Below are 15,557 nucleotides of genomic sequence, written 5' to 3' on the forward strand. Positions count from 1 at the left end.
ACATACTAGCAGGTTCATCCCGCGGGGAAGGGGGGGGGGGAATACAGGCGAGTAACTTTCCGAGACAGGGGTGGGGGGAGGGGAGGGGGGGGGGAGGGGGTGGGGGGGAGGGGGGCTGGCGTCTCTTTGGTAGAGGTAGACCTGGAGTGGACCCAGATGCCTTTTGGGCGGTATCTAGGAGACATCAGATCCCAGTATGTGTAAAGTTTTTCTTGGCAATAGGATGTGTCTCTACCACAGTGGATAGCCGCCCGTTGTTTTGCTAATAGCAGGAGCATACCTGTGAGGAGTCAAAGACCAGAGGGGACATCTTTGACATAGCCAGGGAGACCGACAAGTGGTGTCTGTGGGAGCGAATGGCTTGTTATATGGTATAGAATAAAATACACCTTGTGCTAATTTCGCTCCACTTGTGGGCATTCTCATGCTAGCTGAAGTAATGAGGCCCGCTAAGCAACACAGGCAGCATGCCTCGTACACCAGCCCCATCCATTGTCGTTGTAACGGAAGGATGAGGTATAGCCTGTGCTAGAATTTGAAGTGAATAAGTGGTAAGAGTGACATGATTAATGTGAAAACCTAAGGTAGTGAAGCAAGACAGTCAAATGTTTTAAGGCAATATTAAGATAAGCATTGTGACCTGCACCCGGTATGGAGAAACACTAACATTTCAGGATGTCTGATGAGCAAGTCAAATGGAAATATTACCCACATTCAACAGCTATCAATCCTTTCACGGCATGACCATACCACTTACTTTTGGTTACTTTTCATGTAATCCTGAGGAAATGCAGACCATTAAAATAGCCAGTTACTTGCCCCCAGATGCTGTGATTGGGTTCTTTCACATAGAAAATAATCTAACATTCCCAAAGATTATGAGGACTCTAGGAGGTTCTAATGACAACAGCTGGCAGAATTGATGGTGCATAACCTCACATCCCAGTACCAAATAACCATTTAGGTGAGCGCTCTAGTCTTTTTCGTACCCAGCATTTGATAAGCCTTGATGGCTCCCGAGGCGTGAGCTGGGAGTAGGGCAAACGCTGCTCTAAAGTACTGTTTTATTTCGAATTTGCACAAGTTACGATTGCTGCTACATTTGGGAACTGTTTCTTATTTCATTAGCATTTTTTGAATATTTTAATATCTTGCACATAATACTGCTTTTTAGACCGCTATCAAGTCCATCAATAGCAGGGAGTCACAGGCTCGATCTTACCGGAATCTGAAGCGATAAAAGGGGTGGGGGGGGGGGGGGGAGAACACGAACCGGCACTCATCCGGACAGCTGCCATTTTGAGTGGGCCAAGGTGAGCGCTCTAGTCTTTTTCGTACCCAGCACTTCATAATCCGGGCTGGAGCGTCCGCTCAGCGGGCTGCCGGCGGCACGCCGAAGGGCGCCAAAGGCAAGCCCTTATGCGCCGACCGCGCCTAGCGCCATGACCCCTGGTTGGCGGTCATCAGGCAATAGACCAGGCATAGTTTACGGCCGTGATTTATTGTGGAGCCTGGATGGAGGAGGGAGGAAATCGGGTTGTCTAGGCCTGGTGTTCGATAAGGGGACACAGGCAGGCACTCATGTATTCCCATCCTGTTACAGGACAATTCCGGCTATCCTACTGAGTCCAGTCCGGGCAGTCTCCATTATAAATAAGGTGAAAGCGGAGGGTACACTGAATAATGTAAGCTGCCTCCTGCCTAATGCTAGATCCTTGGTGAAACACAGTTTGGAGTGCGCCGAGCTGATCCAGGACAAGGAAATAAAAATTGCATTCGCCACTGAGACCTAGACGGATGCGGTCTCAGGGCCAGATATAGTGAAGGCCACTCCACCAAACTATCTTAGTTTCGTCCTGACAGACCACGGAAAAGAGGAGGTGGCCTGGCGGTCATATACCATACCTCTATCAAAGGCAGTTTCCAACCTGTGCTCTCTGAGATGTGCGAAGCCTTGGCGTTCAATTTTATTCTGTCTAATCGTCAATCCTTTAGGGGCTGCCTTTTCTATAGGCCCCCCGGCACTAAGGCGCTGTTTTTAGGCACAGTGGGAGCTTTTTTAGAGGAAGCCCGGTGCTCAAAGTCCTTCACAGTTTTAGGAGACTTTAACTTTCATTTAGAGAGCAGCTCAGACTCTGATACATTGGCCCTAACTGAGGTGATGCAGGGGGTCGAATTAAAACAAGTGGTCATAGGCCCTACTCATACTGCTGGCCATACCTTGGATGGAATATTCACGAACCAACCAGTCTTGAAGGTCTCAAATATTGATCCAGTCACCTGGTCTGATCATGCCGCAGTGCTGTTCAGTATCTCCGCCATAACACCTCACAGGGCGAGGCAGGTTGGAAAAACAACAAGGACATGCAGGGCCTGGAATAAGATAGAGGGAACTTCGCTAGAGGATATTCTGGCCTCATCCATGGTTACACTCCCACCAGATGTGGACAAAGCGGCTGCCACCTATTCCAACTGGGTCGATCACGCCTGCACCATTCTAGCTCCAGCCAAAAGCTGCCGCCCTACTCGGACGACTCCGCTGGCCCCTTGGTTCTCAAACGAGCTCAGAGAGTTTAAGCTTGTCTGCAAAAAGCTGGAACGGGCCTGGCGGAAAAACTATAACGAGGCAGACAAAAGAAAACTCAAATTAAGTCTGATGGTCTATAAAAGATATGATCGGGAAGGCAAAATAAATGTACTTCACCAACCGTATCAACGGTACTAGGAGCTCGCACAAGGAACCATTTTATACGGTCTCGAGTCTGGCCACTCCTAAGCCAGTGATTACGCCCCCCAGTTTGGAACTGTGCGAGAATTTAGCTCAGTTCTTCTTAATCAAGGTGGAGAAGATCTTCACATCCCTCGAAGTTCAAGTCAGGCATAGCCTGCTAGAATCCTTGCAGAGGAATCCTATAGCCAATTCATACGAGGCCAAACTTCTAAAAAACACCCCAGTGAGCTCGGAAGAGATCAAGAAACAGCTACTTGGCACAAAACCGGGCTCCCCCGTGACCCTTGCCCAGTGACGTGGCGAAGTTGGAGGCAGCCCCCATAGCCGCCTTTGCCAAGTTGTTTACCTACCTGTTGGAAGTTGGTGATTTATCATCTAGCTGGAAATGGGCCTCGATTATCCCTTTGTTAAAAAAAAAAAAAAAAACGTGGACATCGCCGATCCCAACAATTACCGTCCTATTGCTAGACTACCATTACCGGCTAAACTAATAGAAAGAACCATGAATACTCAGCTCAGTGCATTCTCAGGAGCCACACAAGGCCTTGATATATCGCACCATGGGTTTAGAGAAGGTCATAGCACCGAATCTGCCTTGATCAAATCGACAGAGGAGATCAGGAAAGTGATGGACGCAGGGGGCAGAGCAGCCCTGGTCCTGTTGGATCTGTCTGCGGCCTTCGATACGGTCCACCATAGAATTTTGGTGGACTGTCTGGAGGACTGCGGGACACAAGGGAAAGCCCTTCGCATCCTGAAAGCCTTCCTCACCAATAGGGTCCAGGTTGTGGCACTTGGGGAATTTGAATCGAAACTATTTGTGCTACCCTGTGGGGTTCCCCAGGGATCTTCCCTGAGTCCCACCCTTTTTAATATCTATGTCTCCTCTCTGGCCCCGGTTATTCGTTCATTTGGGTTTGAACTTACATCCTACGCAGATGACACACAGATTGTGGTGTCACTGCTTCCAGGGAGAGAGGAAGGCGTGGCCAGCAAATTCCAGGAGTGTATGGCAGCAGTTGGCACCTGGATGGCCAGGAAATGTTTAAAGTTGAACTCGGCTAAAACCGAAGTATTACTTTTTGGCACTAGTGATAACTTTTGGAGTCCGAACTGGTGACCTGATGAGATGGGGACACCCCCCACTCCAGTCACGAAGGTCAAGAACCTAGGGGTCCTAATCGACAATAAGCTTACCTTTAGGCCCCAAGTAAACGCAATGACCTCATCCATCCACTTTACACTGAAAATTATCCGGAAGATTCATCCTTTCCTACCGGAGGAGTGTAAGAAAACAGTGGTGACGGCCCTGGTTCTATCTCGCCTAGACTATTGTAATAGTTTATTCCTTGAGGCTCAACAGGGGCTTTTTAACAAACTTCAGGTCTTGCAAAACGCAGCAGCCCGACTCATCACAGGCCTACCAAAGTTTGCATCCGTCTCCCAGGAACTGGTAAAGTTGCACTGGCTTCCAGTGCGGAAACTGATCCCTTTTAAATCCCTGTGCATAATGTTCAAGGCTGTCCATGGACTTGGTCCGTCGTTTCTAAAACAGCATTTCCAATGGTACAGGCCAGGTAGGCATCTCAGGTCAGCCAACCTAAGGCTGATTATGACCCCACATATAAGAAAAGCGCGTTTGGGAGGCAGAAGCTTCGTCCTGGGGGCAGCAACAGCCTGGAATGCTCTACCTTTGGCTCTTAGGCAGATTACTGACTTGATGACCTTCCGTAAAAGTCTGAAAACTTGGCTGTTCATTAATTAAACAGGAGGCTTAGGCTAGGGGAGCTATCATTACAGCGCCAGGACACCATCTGGTAACAGCGCGCTCTATAAATGTTATAAATAAATAAATATGAAATGTCTAATAGAGGGCATGCTAATGTAGTAGTGATTCCAGAGAAAGAATGGCACTGAGAAGTCCTGCGGATTTTCAGGAGGGCAAGATACCATCTTTGTGCTATGAGCATTCATGCAGTCTTTCCAAACCATTAGATGATTAATTAAAGCATTTCTTTTTTTTATCACAACCCTTTTTTGAGAGTGATAGTTTTATTTTAAACATTATATGGGTTCAACTGTCATTTCAGAGTCAAAGTGGTCAGTCCTCCAAGAAGGGCCTTGACTGAGCCAAGAAAGCAGCCAAACTCAGTAACAGGACCCGGTGAAGATACATGAGCATCTAGACAGATCATCAGAACAAACCCTTTAAACTTGCACAGGGAAGACCTAGCAGGAAGTTTAACATGCGAAGAAGTCAATTACTGAAAGTGGGCTCTCAGAAAAAAATGTGCATTAATTTAAATCTGCTGTGTGTGCAGGTACATTACTAACCATATTTATGAAATTTCTGAACATGTACAAGAGAAAAAAATGCAACAACCAAGAGGCAGTAGTAACTAGCGGACAGATGCTTCTGCCTCATATGTGGTCGAGTGGAAACAGCCAGTGAACATCCCACAGGGGCACAAGTAAAACACATTCCCAGTTATCGGAGAAACAGAAAGAATGTACTTAAGCGAAACTATGGATGAAAAGGAATGATTACAAAAACAATGCACTTCATGTACAAGAAGAGTTTTTATTATGGTAAATAGGCACTTACTGCTCAACCTGGCGACTGCAGTTTGCGCTCGTGCATGTAACAATCATCTTCAGTTTAGCTGCTGCATAGTTAACAAACTGTTGTTTGAAGGCTTTTTCTTTGGCTCTTGCTGTCCAAGTAAGTTTTTCATAGAGGTACAGGCCGCCATACATGCCCAGGGAAAGTGCTATTAATTTCCAACCAACAGTTCTCCAAACCTGTAGACAGTGGAAAACAAATACATAGTGTATCTCTGCAACACTTTCTGTATAAGTGGACGTTTAACCAAAATCAGTACACTATGACCCAAAATATGACTACTCCTACGGAGCAGTCGTTCAAACCTTAGTGCTAAACGGCCATTTCAAACCTCTCAAAGACCGCTGAAGGTAGGTAATAGGTGTATTGCATTTATTCAAAAATCCTTTACAATAAGCGCAGCAACTATGAAACACTACCAATTTAAAAACTGGATGGCCTGAAATACAGAAATTTAAGTCTAAGTTACTCGGGGTGTGTGTGGGGGGGGGGTGGCTAGGCACGCATGATGGTGGCCACACACTAGGCTCTCTCTGCCTAGCAAAACAAAATCTGAGAAGAGACAGCAGACGCAGCTGCCTCAGCTTGGCAGAGAGACCCACTGCTGAAAAGCAGACTACCCATGCCACCATAGGAACAAACCCAAACTTCAGGGGCCAAAGTAAAAGATGGTGGCTGCGGCCAGAGTGAAAGAAGAAGGAGCGGCCTACTCTGTAGACCGGGCAAGACAGCCGTGAACACTGCAGTGCCCCAAAGATGCAATACTCTATTCAGCAAAGGCACAGCTGGGGGTTCCTGCTCGCCCGTGACGACTTAACAACAAATGGTGGGAGTTCCAGCAGAAGACACGTCTGACTTGGTCGCATCCAACTGGTGAGACTACCTGCAACTCACCCACCGCGAACCCCCATATCCACTAAGACCTCTCTTGGGCTCATAGAAAACCGCAGCAGCAACCGGTGGTCAGGACCCATCCAAATGGGGGCAGAACTTCACGCCTTTGTGGCTGATCCAGATGGCTGGCAACGCTAATCTCGGCTGCATTGTAGAACAGACACCGAGGCCCAGAGAGGGTGATCCTCCCTACATGCTGGCACCCAGGGTGGCTATACGGGCTGCAAGCACGTTGGACCGCACCAGAGTGATAATTCCACCCCGAGATGCCCCTGTCCGCACAAAGCCACTATGTGGTCTCTTTTTGTGGATAATGGCTAATCCACCTTTTGGTGGATTTCTTGTTACTTGAAACTGTTCCTAGAACATTATGGTTTCATTCTCTTGGACTTAGTTTTCTTGTTGGCTTACTTGTCCCCTTCGGTAACTCTCTCTCTCTATGAACAACTCTTTTTATTTTGTTCTGTACAGTGCCTAATATCCTGCCCTCAAGGGTTAGTCTTTACACCTATGCATTATCTTTCTTTTATTGCCAGGGTTTCTTCTTCATAAAGAATATCCCGCTCTATTGTGTATTTCATTTCTTAACCCAATTCTGGGTTTTCTTCACCCATGTACCTTGGTATAATCAGGGCTGTAGGAGTGTTGCCCTTATACTTTTGGTAATTTGGAGTCCGACCCCCCCCCTCAATACCAGTGGCACTTTTTTACTCTACACAACAATTGTTATTCTTCTTTAGCTTGCATCTCTTCTGTTGCTTGGTTCAAATTTGTAACTGTTCCCCCTTGTGGAGATTTAGTCCCTATAAGACTATGTGTTTTACTTTCGTACGATCTTCAGTCGACTTCTGCTCTGTCGGATATGCCTTACCGTTGGATGATGAGGTTGGATACCTTTTTCTAGGCCTCCCTCACTTTGGCCTGCTTCTGGCCTAATTATTGTCTTGTTTTCTCTCTCTCTCATCATTTTATGGTTGTACTATTTTGCCGAGTACTCAGCCCACATAGCTTATTCTATTATATATATATATATATATATATATATATATATACACACATACACTTCAAAAGCTCGCCTCCGCCACAACTCCACCACGGGCTTGCAAGTAAGACGAGGTAGAGCCAATTCTGTGCTGATTTGTAGTTTATTTAATAAGTGCCACCAGCCATCACGACGCGTTTCGGCAGATCCCTGCCTTGATCACATGACGTATATATATATATATATATGTGTGTCTGTGTGTATATATCTATATATATCAGTGCATATACACTGTGTATAACTTTATATATGTGCTATGCTACATTTTGTAAAGAGGGCCTGTGTAAATACATATAGCTTCATTCTTATCTTGCGGTCTGGTCTTCACGTAGACGCTATGTATGCACTAGCTCTTCTTTCCAACTCTATGGGTTCTACTCGTGGAAAGATCCCACCAGTGTCGCTCTGTCTCCGGAACTTTTTTCTTAACACAAGCACTTGTCAATATTTGTTGTTTTCGTCTCTGCAATTTTTTTCAGTGGTTGCATTTATCCATGCTCCTCCACCGTGGATTTATTCTAAAGTCCCTTTCTCAGTGTCAGTCAGGACAGGTTTGCTGCCAATACATTCGCTATTGCCTCATACCTTCGGAACCCCAGCTACCCATGGGTTTGATTTTTGGGCCCATTTTCTCCATGTTTTGCAGAGTACGTTTGACTGACAAAATGGATTTCTAAGTCAAGGCCCTATAGCTGAGTGGCATCGGCTGTTGCCTTTGCATTCCCAAGTCACAGCCAACCATGGGTCAGATCCCATCTTGGAGTCTATTTATATTGACTAGTGTCTAAGGACACATTTCTGTTTCTCTGCCATGGGTAACTCTATTCCTATGCTGTCAGCGTCTTTATGGCTTTACTTGCCTGTGGTTCTTGCCCCAGTACTTAGGGTGAAGTTTATGCTCTTGCTCACCTAACTTTCTAAGAGCGTCAGTTTCATTATAGACCGGGTAGTTCTATTCGGGGATTTTTAGTACTATCAGTTCGCAGACCCTCCTCTGAAGCTGGTTTGCTGGGGTATCTATTTGAAGGTAAGAAATCTGTGGCTAGATGTCTCTATCAGATGAACACATTTTTTACCTTCGGTAATGCCTCATCTGTTAGAGAGAGTCTATCTGCAGAATCCTTACTCACCTACACATCTTTCCTGTTCTCTGAACTGTTTCTATCTTACCTAAAAGATTCCTTTCTTGGTATTCACGTACCATGCATTTCGACTTCATAATTGTTAATTCAGAGATATTTATCTTTTATGGCACACTTTTTCCACACCCAGCTTCTGTGATGGCTTCGTCTTTTGTCAGTGCGTTGGACAGGGACTTATATGGACTCCGGTGAATCACATATGTGAATAACTTCGGTATGAGTCGCATAGCGCCCTCTACTGATGCTTAGGGGTACTGTTGAAAAAGTTTCCGCATCCAGTCTGGCACCTGGGGAGAATTCTAAGGTAAGGGATCTGGGGCTAGACTAGGTCTCTACCAGATAAGGTGTTACCGAAGGTATGTAACTTGTTCTACTAAGCCAGCCAGCCAGATAGTACCAAATAACCGCTGGCTACACACAGACCGAAGTGCCATGGAGATGCAGGCCTTAGACCAACAATGCACAATCAACCTACTATATGGCCCGGCAAGGCACTAGCCTCCCCCCTGCGACCCAGACCTAACTATCATGCTGGTAGTGAGCAAAACGATGGATTAAATGGTACAGAGTGCCAACAGTGGAAACACTGCTGTGGGCTGGGACATGGATACAAGACAGCGCAGCTCGAAGGCTTCCGGACTTTGGACAATATAGGCATCTCCAAACTTGCGGAAGTTTGGGTGGGCAATTATATGTGCACTTTTCAGCACCATCACCTAATAGACACAAATGAGATGAACAAAATGCAATTTTACCCAAACTTGCACCTCCGCCATGTGCTGGAGGCATCTCAGACTCCTCCACCTGCCATCCAGCAACAAAATCCACTCGAGGTGCCCTCTAGGCTAACCAAGATAGTGAAGAAAGGAGTCTCAAACATCTACCATTCACTTATAAACAATGTCTCACACCCCATATAAGCATTACAAAAAAGGTGGGAAAGAGATGTGGGTACACTAGAGGAGAAAGATAGGACAGAGGCGAAAATAGTCTCTGGAATGCTGGCAATCTACATTCAACTGAGATTTTTCCAACTGAAATATCTCCACAAAGTACATTATAGCCCCACAAGCTTGAGCAAAAGTAAGCAAGGCTTTCACCCACACTGTCAGAGAAGCAGAACAGCCAGAGGCACATTCTTCCACACAATGTGGGAGTGCCCCATAATACAACAATATTGGCACAATATTAAAGCCATAACGGCACAGATTGTGGGAAGACAGATCTCACCAGATCAAAAACTAATGTTGCTGGGACTGATGGACAAATGGGGAGGCCAAAGAAGCACCAGGTTGCTGGTAGCGCTGGGGTTTATGGTCGCCAAAAGAAACATTGCACAACACTAGAGATCAGAAAAAAACCCTGGTGGAGGAATGTGCTTGTGACATGGACAGCAGAATAATTTGCCTACAAGTCAAGGGGATGCCCTAAGAAGCATGGTTAAGGGTGAGGGGCGTGGATCGAATACTCGATGAACTAGAATGGGTATGGGGTAAAAACAGATATGACGCTTGTTGTCTGTAACTATGTAAAGAGACACCTCATAGATTAAAAGCTACAGAGGCATCAATGTCTGCTGTTTTTTTCAGCACAGCTCTACCTCGCCAGTAGGTGGCGTCGTGTGGCTCTGCGTGGACTGAGCTATGCCCCACCACAGAAATGACAACCGGAGCGTATATAGGTGCCACCCAAGTATTCTGATATCAGTCCCTTTTTGGACACAAGTAATCAATTATACCAGTGTGTAGATCTCGAATTTGGGACCTTTTTAGATGGAAATAAGGGACCATTCCACAGAACAGGGAGGGTGGAGAGGAATCTGCAGTTACATAGAGTATCCACCAGAAGGGGGCTACTGAAGGCAAGTAACTTGCTATTAAGATCGATACTCCTGACCACATTTAAAATCTATACAAAAGAAGTGCCTCCACCAGTGGTGAGTCAGTGGAATGACTGATACCAACATTTCCTGCATGGCTAAACTGTCAAAATACCCTCATCATTACTTGGCTGTTAAGGCAGTAGTGCTTTATGAATCTGTGTACTGATGCCTACATTGCCACCCAACGGAAATCCAGGACAGGTACCCTACGTCCAGAATGGTAACTGTAGCCTTGGCCCTGATGGAATGGGCCAGAATCCCTCTTGAGGCTTCTTCTTCACCATTGCATAGCAGATCCTCGTGCAGGGAACTATCCACATGGCATGGTTCTCTTCTACAATGCATGGCTCAAAGATAACACACAAAGAGCTGATAGTCAATCCGATGGACCCTTGGCTGATTAATATAAAAATTGAGTGATCTTTTGGGGTCTACAGAAAGGATTCTGTTTTTCTCCTTCCATAAGTGAGGAAGGGCAAAGAAAATCATAATGGTGAAGGCTTTTCTGACATGAAGAGCACACAACCTTCAGGAAAATGCCTCTCTGGTCCTTAGCATCAGTTCGTCCAGAAAGAAGGAGGTATTAAGTGGCTGCACTGACCGAGCTTCAAGTCAACTCATGCAACATGCTGAAGTTATCGCAATGGGAGAAACAGCCACCAGGATCAGTAGACATAGGGGAGAAGGGTGCAACTGCTCAATGATAAACATCATCTCCTACGCTGACGACACCCAGCTGATCCTCTCCCTGACCAACGACCCCGCCGCCGCCAGAGCCAACCTTCACGAAGGGATGAAAGACGTAGCCGAGTGGATGACGACCAGCCGCCTGAAACTGAACTCTGACAAGACGGAAGTCCTCATCCTGGGCGCCTCGCCCTCCGCCTGGGACGACTCCTGGTGGCCCCCCGCCCTGGGCACCGCACCCAAACCGACAGACCACGCATGCAACCTGGGCTTCATCCTGGACTCCTCCCTCTCCATGACCAGACAAGTCAACGCCGTCTCCTCGTCATGCTTCAACATCCTGCGCATGCTACGGAAGATCTTTCGGTGGATCCCCACCGAGACCAGGAAGACGGTCACCCAGGCCCTCGTCACCAGCCGACTGGACTACGGCAACGCCCTCTACGCCGGAACCACCGCCAAGCTCCAGAAGCGACTCCAGCGGATCCAGAACACCTCAGCCAGACTCATCCTCGACATCCCACGACACAGCCACATCTCCGGACATCTGAGAGACTTGCATTGGCTCCCCGTCAACAAAAGAATCACCTTCCGCCTCCTCACCCACGCACACAAAGCCCTACACGATCAAGGCCCGAGCTACCTCAACAACCGCATCAACTTCTACGCTCCCAAACGCCATCTACGATCAGCCAGTCACGCCCTCGCCGCCGTCCCCCGCATCCGAAGAACGACAACAGGAGGAAGGTCCTTCTCCTACCTGGCCGCCAAGACCTGGAACTCCCTCCCGTCCGACCTGCGCCTGACCCAAGACCACCTCTCCTTCAGGAAGAAGCTCAAGACCTGGCTGTTCGAGCAGTAGCAGCACCCCCCCCCCCCCAAGCGCCTTGAGACCCTCCGGGTAAGTAGTGCGCTCTATAAATGTCTTTGATTGATTGATTGATTGATTGATAAAACACATAGTAAGGAACATGCCAAGGTCCCACTGTGGCATCACAAAAGGGTTTGAGGAAAATATGTGGACCAAACCTTTGAGAAAATACAACAAACAATGGTTGGTCTGGTAACTTTAAAAAGGCAAAAAAAAAACCTTTAACAATGCTAATGCAAGCCTTTGGTGGGCAAAAGTCAGAGTAAACAATAACACAACCAAGAGTTTGGCTTGAAAAGGGTCCAGGTTACTGGTGCAACATCAAGCCACAAACTTGTCCCAATGTCCATTGTAAATAGATTTTGTAGAAGAATGCCTGGTCTCTAGGATAACGTCTACTACTTTGGGAGGAAGATCAATGTTGTCAACTGCTGCAGCTCAGTCTCATTGCATGGTGGTGTAGACAGTACAGGCCCTGGTGCAAGCCCCTGCCCTACTGTTGTGACAGACAATACTCTTGAAGCAGCAGCCTGGTTAGAGGATTGATGTTCATGAAGTTTTTGGGTAGCATTCTTCAGGCTAAATCTGGGACCACTAGGATGACTTGGACCCGGTCATTCTTGATCATCTCCAGAACTCCGGGCAGGAGAGGCAGCAGTGGTAAGGCATACAGAAGGGTTGACACCCACTCTTATCCGAACGTTTCTCAGACAGAAAGCCTTCTTCAGGACTGTATGTTCTTGGCAGTAGTGAAGAGATCGAGCCAGAGTTCTCCTCATTGGAGGAAAAAGTCCTGAGCCACCTCCATGTGCAGTTGCTATTTGTGAACCAGCTGAGTTAATCTGCCTTGGCATTTAAAGATCCCGCCAATGTGGTCAATGTTCAGGGAGATGCTATAACGGTCAGACAGGTCCAGAGGCGCAGGGTTCGTGGCAAAGAGTCCAAAACTCCACTCAGCCTGCTTGTTGCAATACCATATGTCGGTGGTGGTTATCCATGATCCAACCTTCCCTTGTTGGATGGCAGGAAGACTTTCAATGCCAGCAACTCCAACAGGGTGATGTGAAGGTAGGACTCTGCTGGAGACAACAATCCTCTGATGTCCACCTCTCCCAGATGACCACACCAACAGACAGTGACACACTTGCCCCCACCATCTGTGCAGGCTGAGGCAGGGAGAGGGATCTTCCGCTGGTCCAACTGTGGTTGAGCAGCCACTGCTGATCTTTTGCAGTCTCCTCCAAAACCAGGAGATTAAAAGGATCTGTTGGTGCTGAGCCTACTGGAACTTCAGATCCCACTGCAGAGTCTGCACACATGGGCATGATTGACGAGCAAGATGCAGAAGGCGAATAGTCCCAGAAGCCCCAGAACCAAGATTGCAGCTGAAATATTATGGTCATAGCCTAAATATCCTGGACAAGTTGGTCTTGAGGGAAGGGTCGAAAATATACCGTATCCAGGATGGATCTGATGAAAGGGAGCCTCTGAGAGAGTCGGGTGTGACTTTAGCACATTGGTCATTGGTTTCTTGTTTGGAAGTGATCTACGACTGACTGTTGCAAGCCCACCTTTTACAGCCAGTTATCGAGGTAGGGGAAAACTGATACTCCATACCACTGAATAATTGCTCCGGTCATCACCTTTGTGAATATCCAAGAGGCACTGGTGAAGCCAAAATGGAGCACAGTAAACTGAAACTCCTGTTGCCCACCTTAAACTGCAGGTAATCTTTGCAGGCCAGCTGGTTAGGGACCCAGAAATAGGCATCTTGCAGGTCCAATGCCACCATCCAGTCTCTTGAATCCAGGGCAGAGAGAACCTGGGCCAGTGTGATCATTCTAAATTTGTCATTCTGCAAGAGGAATTTAAGATATCAAAAACTACCCTTCTTTGGCACCAGGGAATAGGAGGGAGGAACACCCAGCTCAGATTTCCGAGGACTGGACAATCTCTATGGACTGCTTTCTTCAGAAAAGCCGAACTTCCAGCAGTAAAATGGGAAGATGGTTCTCTAAATGTTGCTTTGATGTAAGTTAAATAGGTGGTGGGACAGAAAGGAATGACAGGGCTTAGCCCCTTTGAACTAGCTGCATGCTTACCTATCTTACTTACATCGATTGTCACCTGTGAAGAAAACTGGTGATCGTCCTTCCCTTGGGGGCAGAGGAGGTCATGTGCTGCTAAGAGTAAACTAAAGCAGCATGGAGGCTGCTGCCAGATGGGCTGAGGACTGACTGAGAAGTTTGTTGCCCCTGTTGGCTTGAGTGTTGCCTGCTAGATCCCTTACCCTGTCCCCAAAAGGACTGGGATACCTTTTGTTTGGTTGGTAGGTTCTGAATTTTTGAAAGGGGCGAAACCGTGGTTGTGGACACGGACTCACAGGTGTGGGAACATCGAGGCAACACACAGTTGCTCTTCTTTCTTTAAAGTGCTTTGGCCAAAAGGACACCTCTGTCCCTAAGAGGCAAACTAGTTGAAAGGAAAATCCATGAGTGTTGCCTGAATGTCACCCAACAAGACAGTGGATGTCATCCATGTATGGCGCAAGAGCACCACGTTAGTACTGACCACTCTGCCCAAGTGGTCTGTTGTGTCCAGTCCTGAGTAGAGGGCATTCCTAACCCTGCCCTGACCATCCTATAGGTCTGTGCCGAATTGGCTATGAATACTTCTGTAACTGCAGGTAAAATTTCAGCGACTGCGATAAGGTAGTGAAGACCTGGATCACCAGGCTTTATAGAGTAGGATGCTGAGTGATAAACGCAGGGTCACCAGGAGAACTGGCCTATGGCAATGTGGCACTTCTCTGTTCACTGGCAAACAAGAGCAAGTTTCGGACCAAGTTCCAATGAGTGTGTGAGCTAGGGCCTTGTTAAACTGCAGCAGAGGTTCTGATGAGGATGGTCTAAATTGCAGAACCTCTGTGAGGATGCCAGTCTTTACTTTCACATAAGCAGTTGTAAGTCTAGAACTTCGGCTTCCTTCCTAAACCACATGGTAAATTAAGTGGACTCTTCTGTGTAAGAACGGGGGGTACTAACCCAGTGTCTGAGGAAGTATCCAGCCCACTGACTGCGTGTCATTATGAAAAATATCATCATATGGCTGGGAAAAACCGTTTTCACCATCAACAAAAGCTGGTTGCCTCTGGACAGAGTCCGACCCAAAGAGTTGCTGCTGTACTGGACGATGGCCTTAAGGTAAAGGTTGTGCCTTGTCAGAGTCGGACCGAATGGGAGCCAGGTGCATAGGACCGAACACATGCACTGAACTGGCTGAGGTCGAGAGGGATTCGGCTTGTAGTTGAACAGAACAATGGGTTTGACGTCCTCTTCCGGTATCCGTGCCAGCGTGAGGCTCGGTGGGCATCAGCTCTGGAGTCTGAGCTGAACCCAAAGCGAGATCGGGAGGCACAGAGGCCAGATCGTCCAGTTATAACATAGCTGGAGCCTCAGTTTATTTATGAGGCCACAAGGCACGCAAGAGCGAGCCATTAAATAATGTGAAGTATGGCTCCTTAACCCTTTGTGCACGGCTAGAATTCCCCCGCCGTGCGGGCGAATTCCACGCGTGCACAAATCGGACTGCCCCCGCCCGTCTGACGCACACGCCCACTGTGGCGTCAGACAGCTGGGGACCAGCCAACTCATGCAAGGGGTTAAACATGTCAATTTAATGCAGT

At 47.4% G+C, this 15,557-nt stretch overlaps 1 protein-coding gene across 1 annotated transcript in view; it reads right to left on the reverse strand.

Annotated features, from left to right (window-relative positions):
* The window catches only part of MFN1 (mitofusin 1), a 210,041-nt gene that overhangs the window by 67,012 nt on the left and 127,472 nt on the right, over positions 1-15,557 (reverse strand). The window contains exon 16 of the mRNA XM_086944376.1: positions 5,337-5,533. Within this exon, the coding sequence (XP_086800502.1) occupies positions 5,337-5,533 (197 nt within the window). The remainder of the gene's footprint in view (positions 1-5,336; positions 5,534-15,557) is intronic.

Source organism: Lissotriton vulgaris, chromosome 11 (genome assembly GCF_964263255.1).
Source record: "Lissotriton vulgaris chromosome 11, aLisVul1.2, whole genome shotgun sequence".
Lineage (NCBI taxonomy): Eukaryota > Metazoa > Chordata > Amphibia > Caudata > Salamandridae > Lissotriton > Lissotriton vulgaris.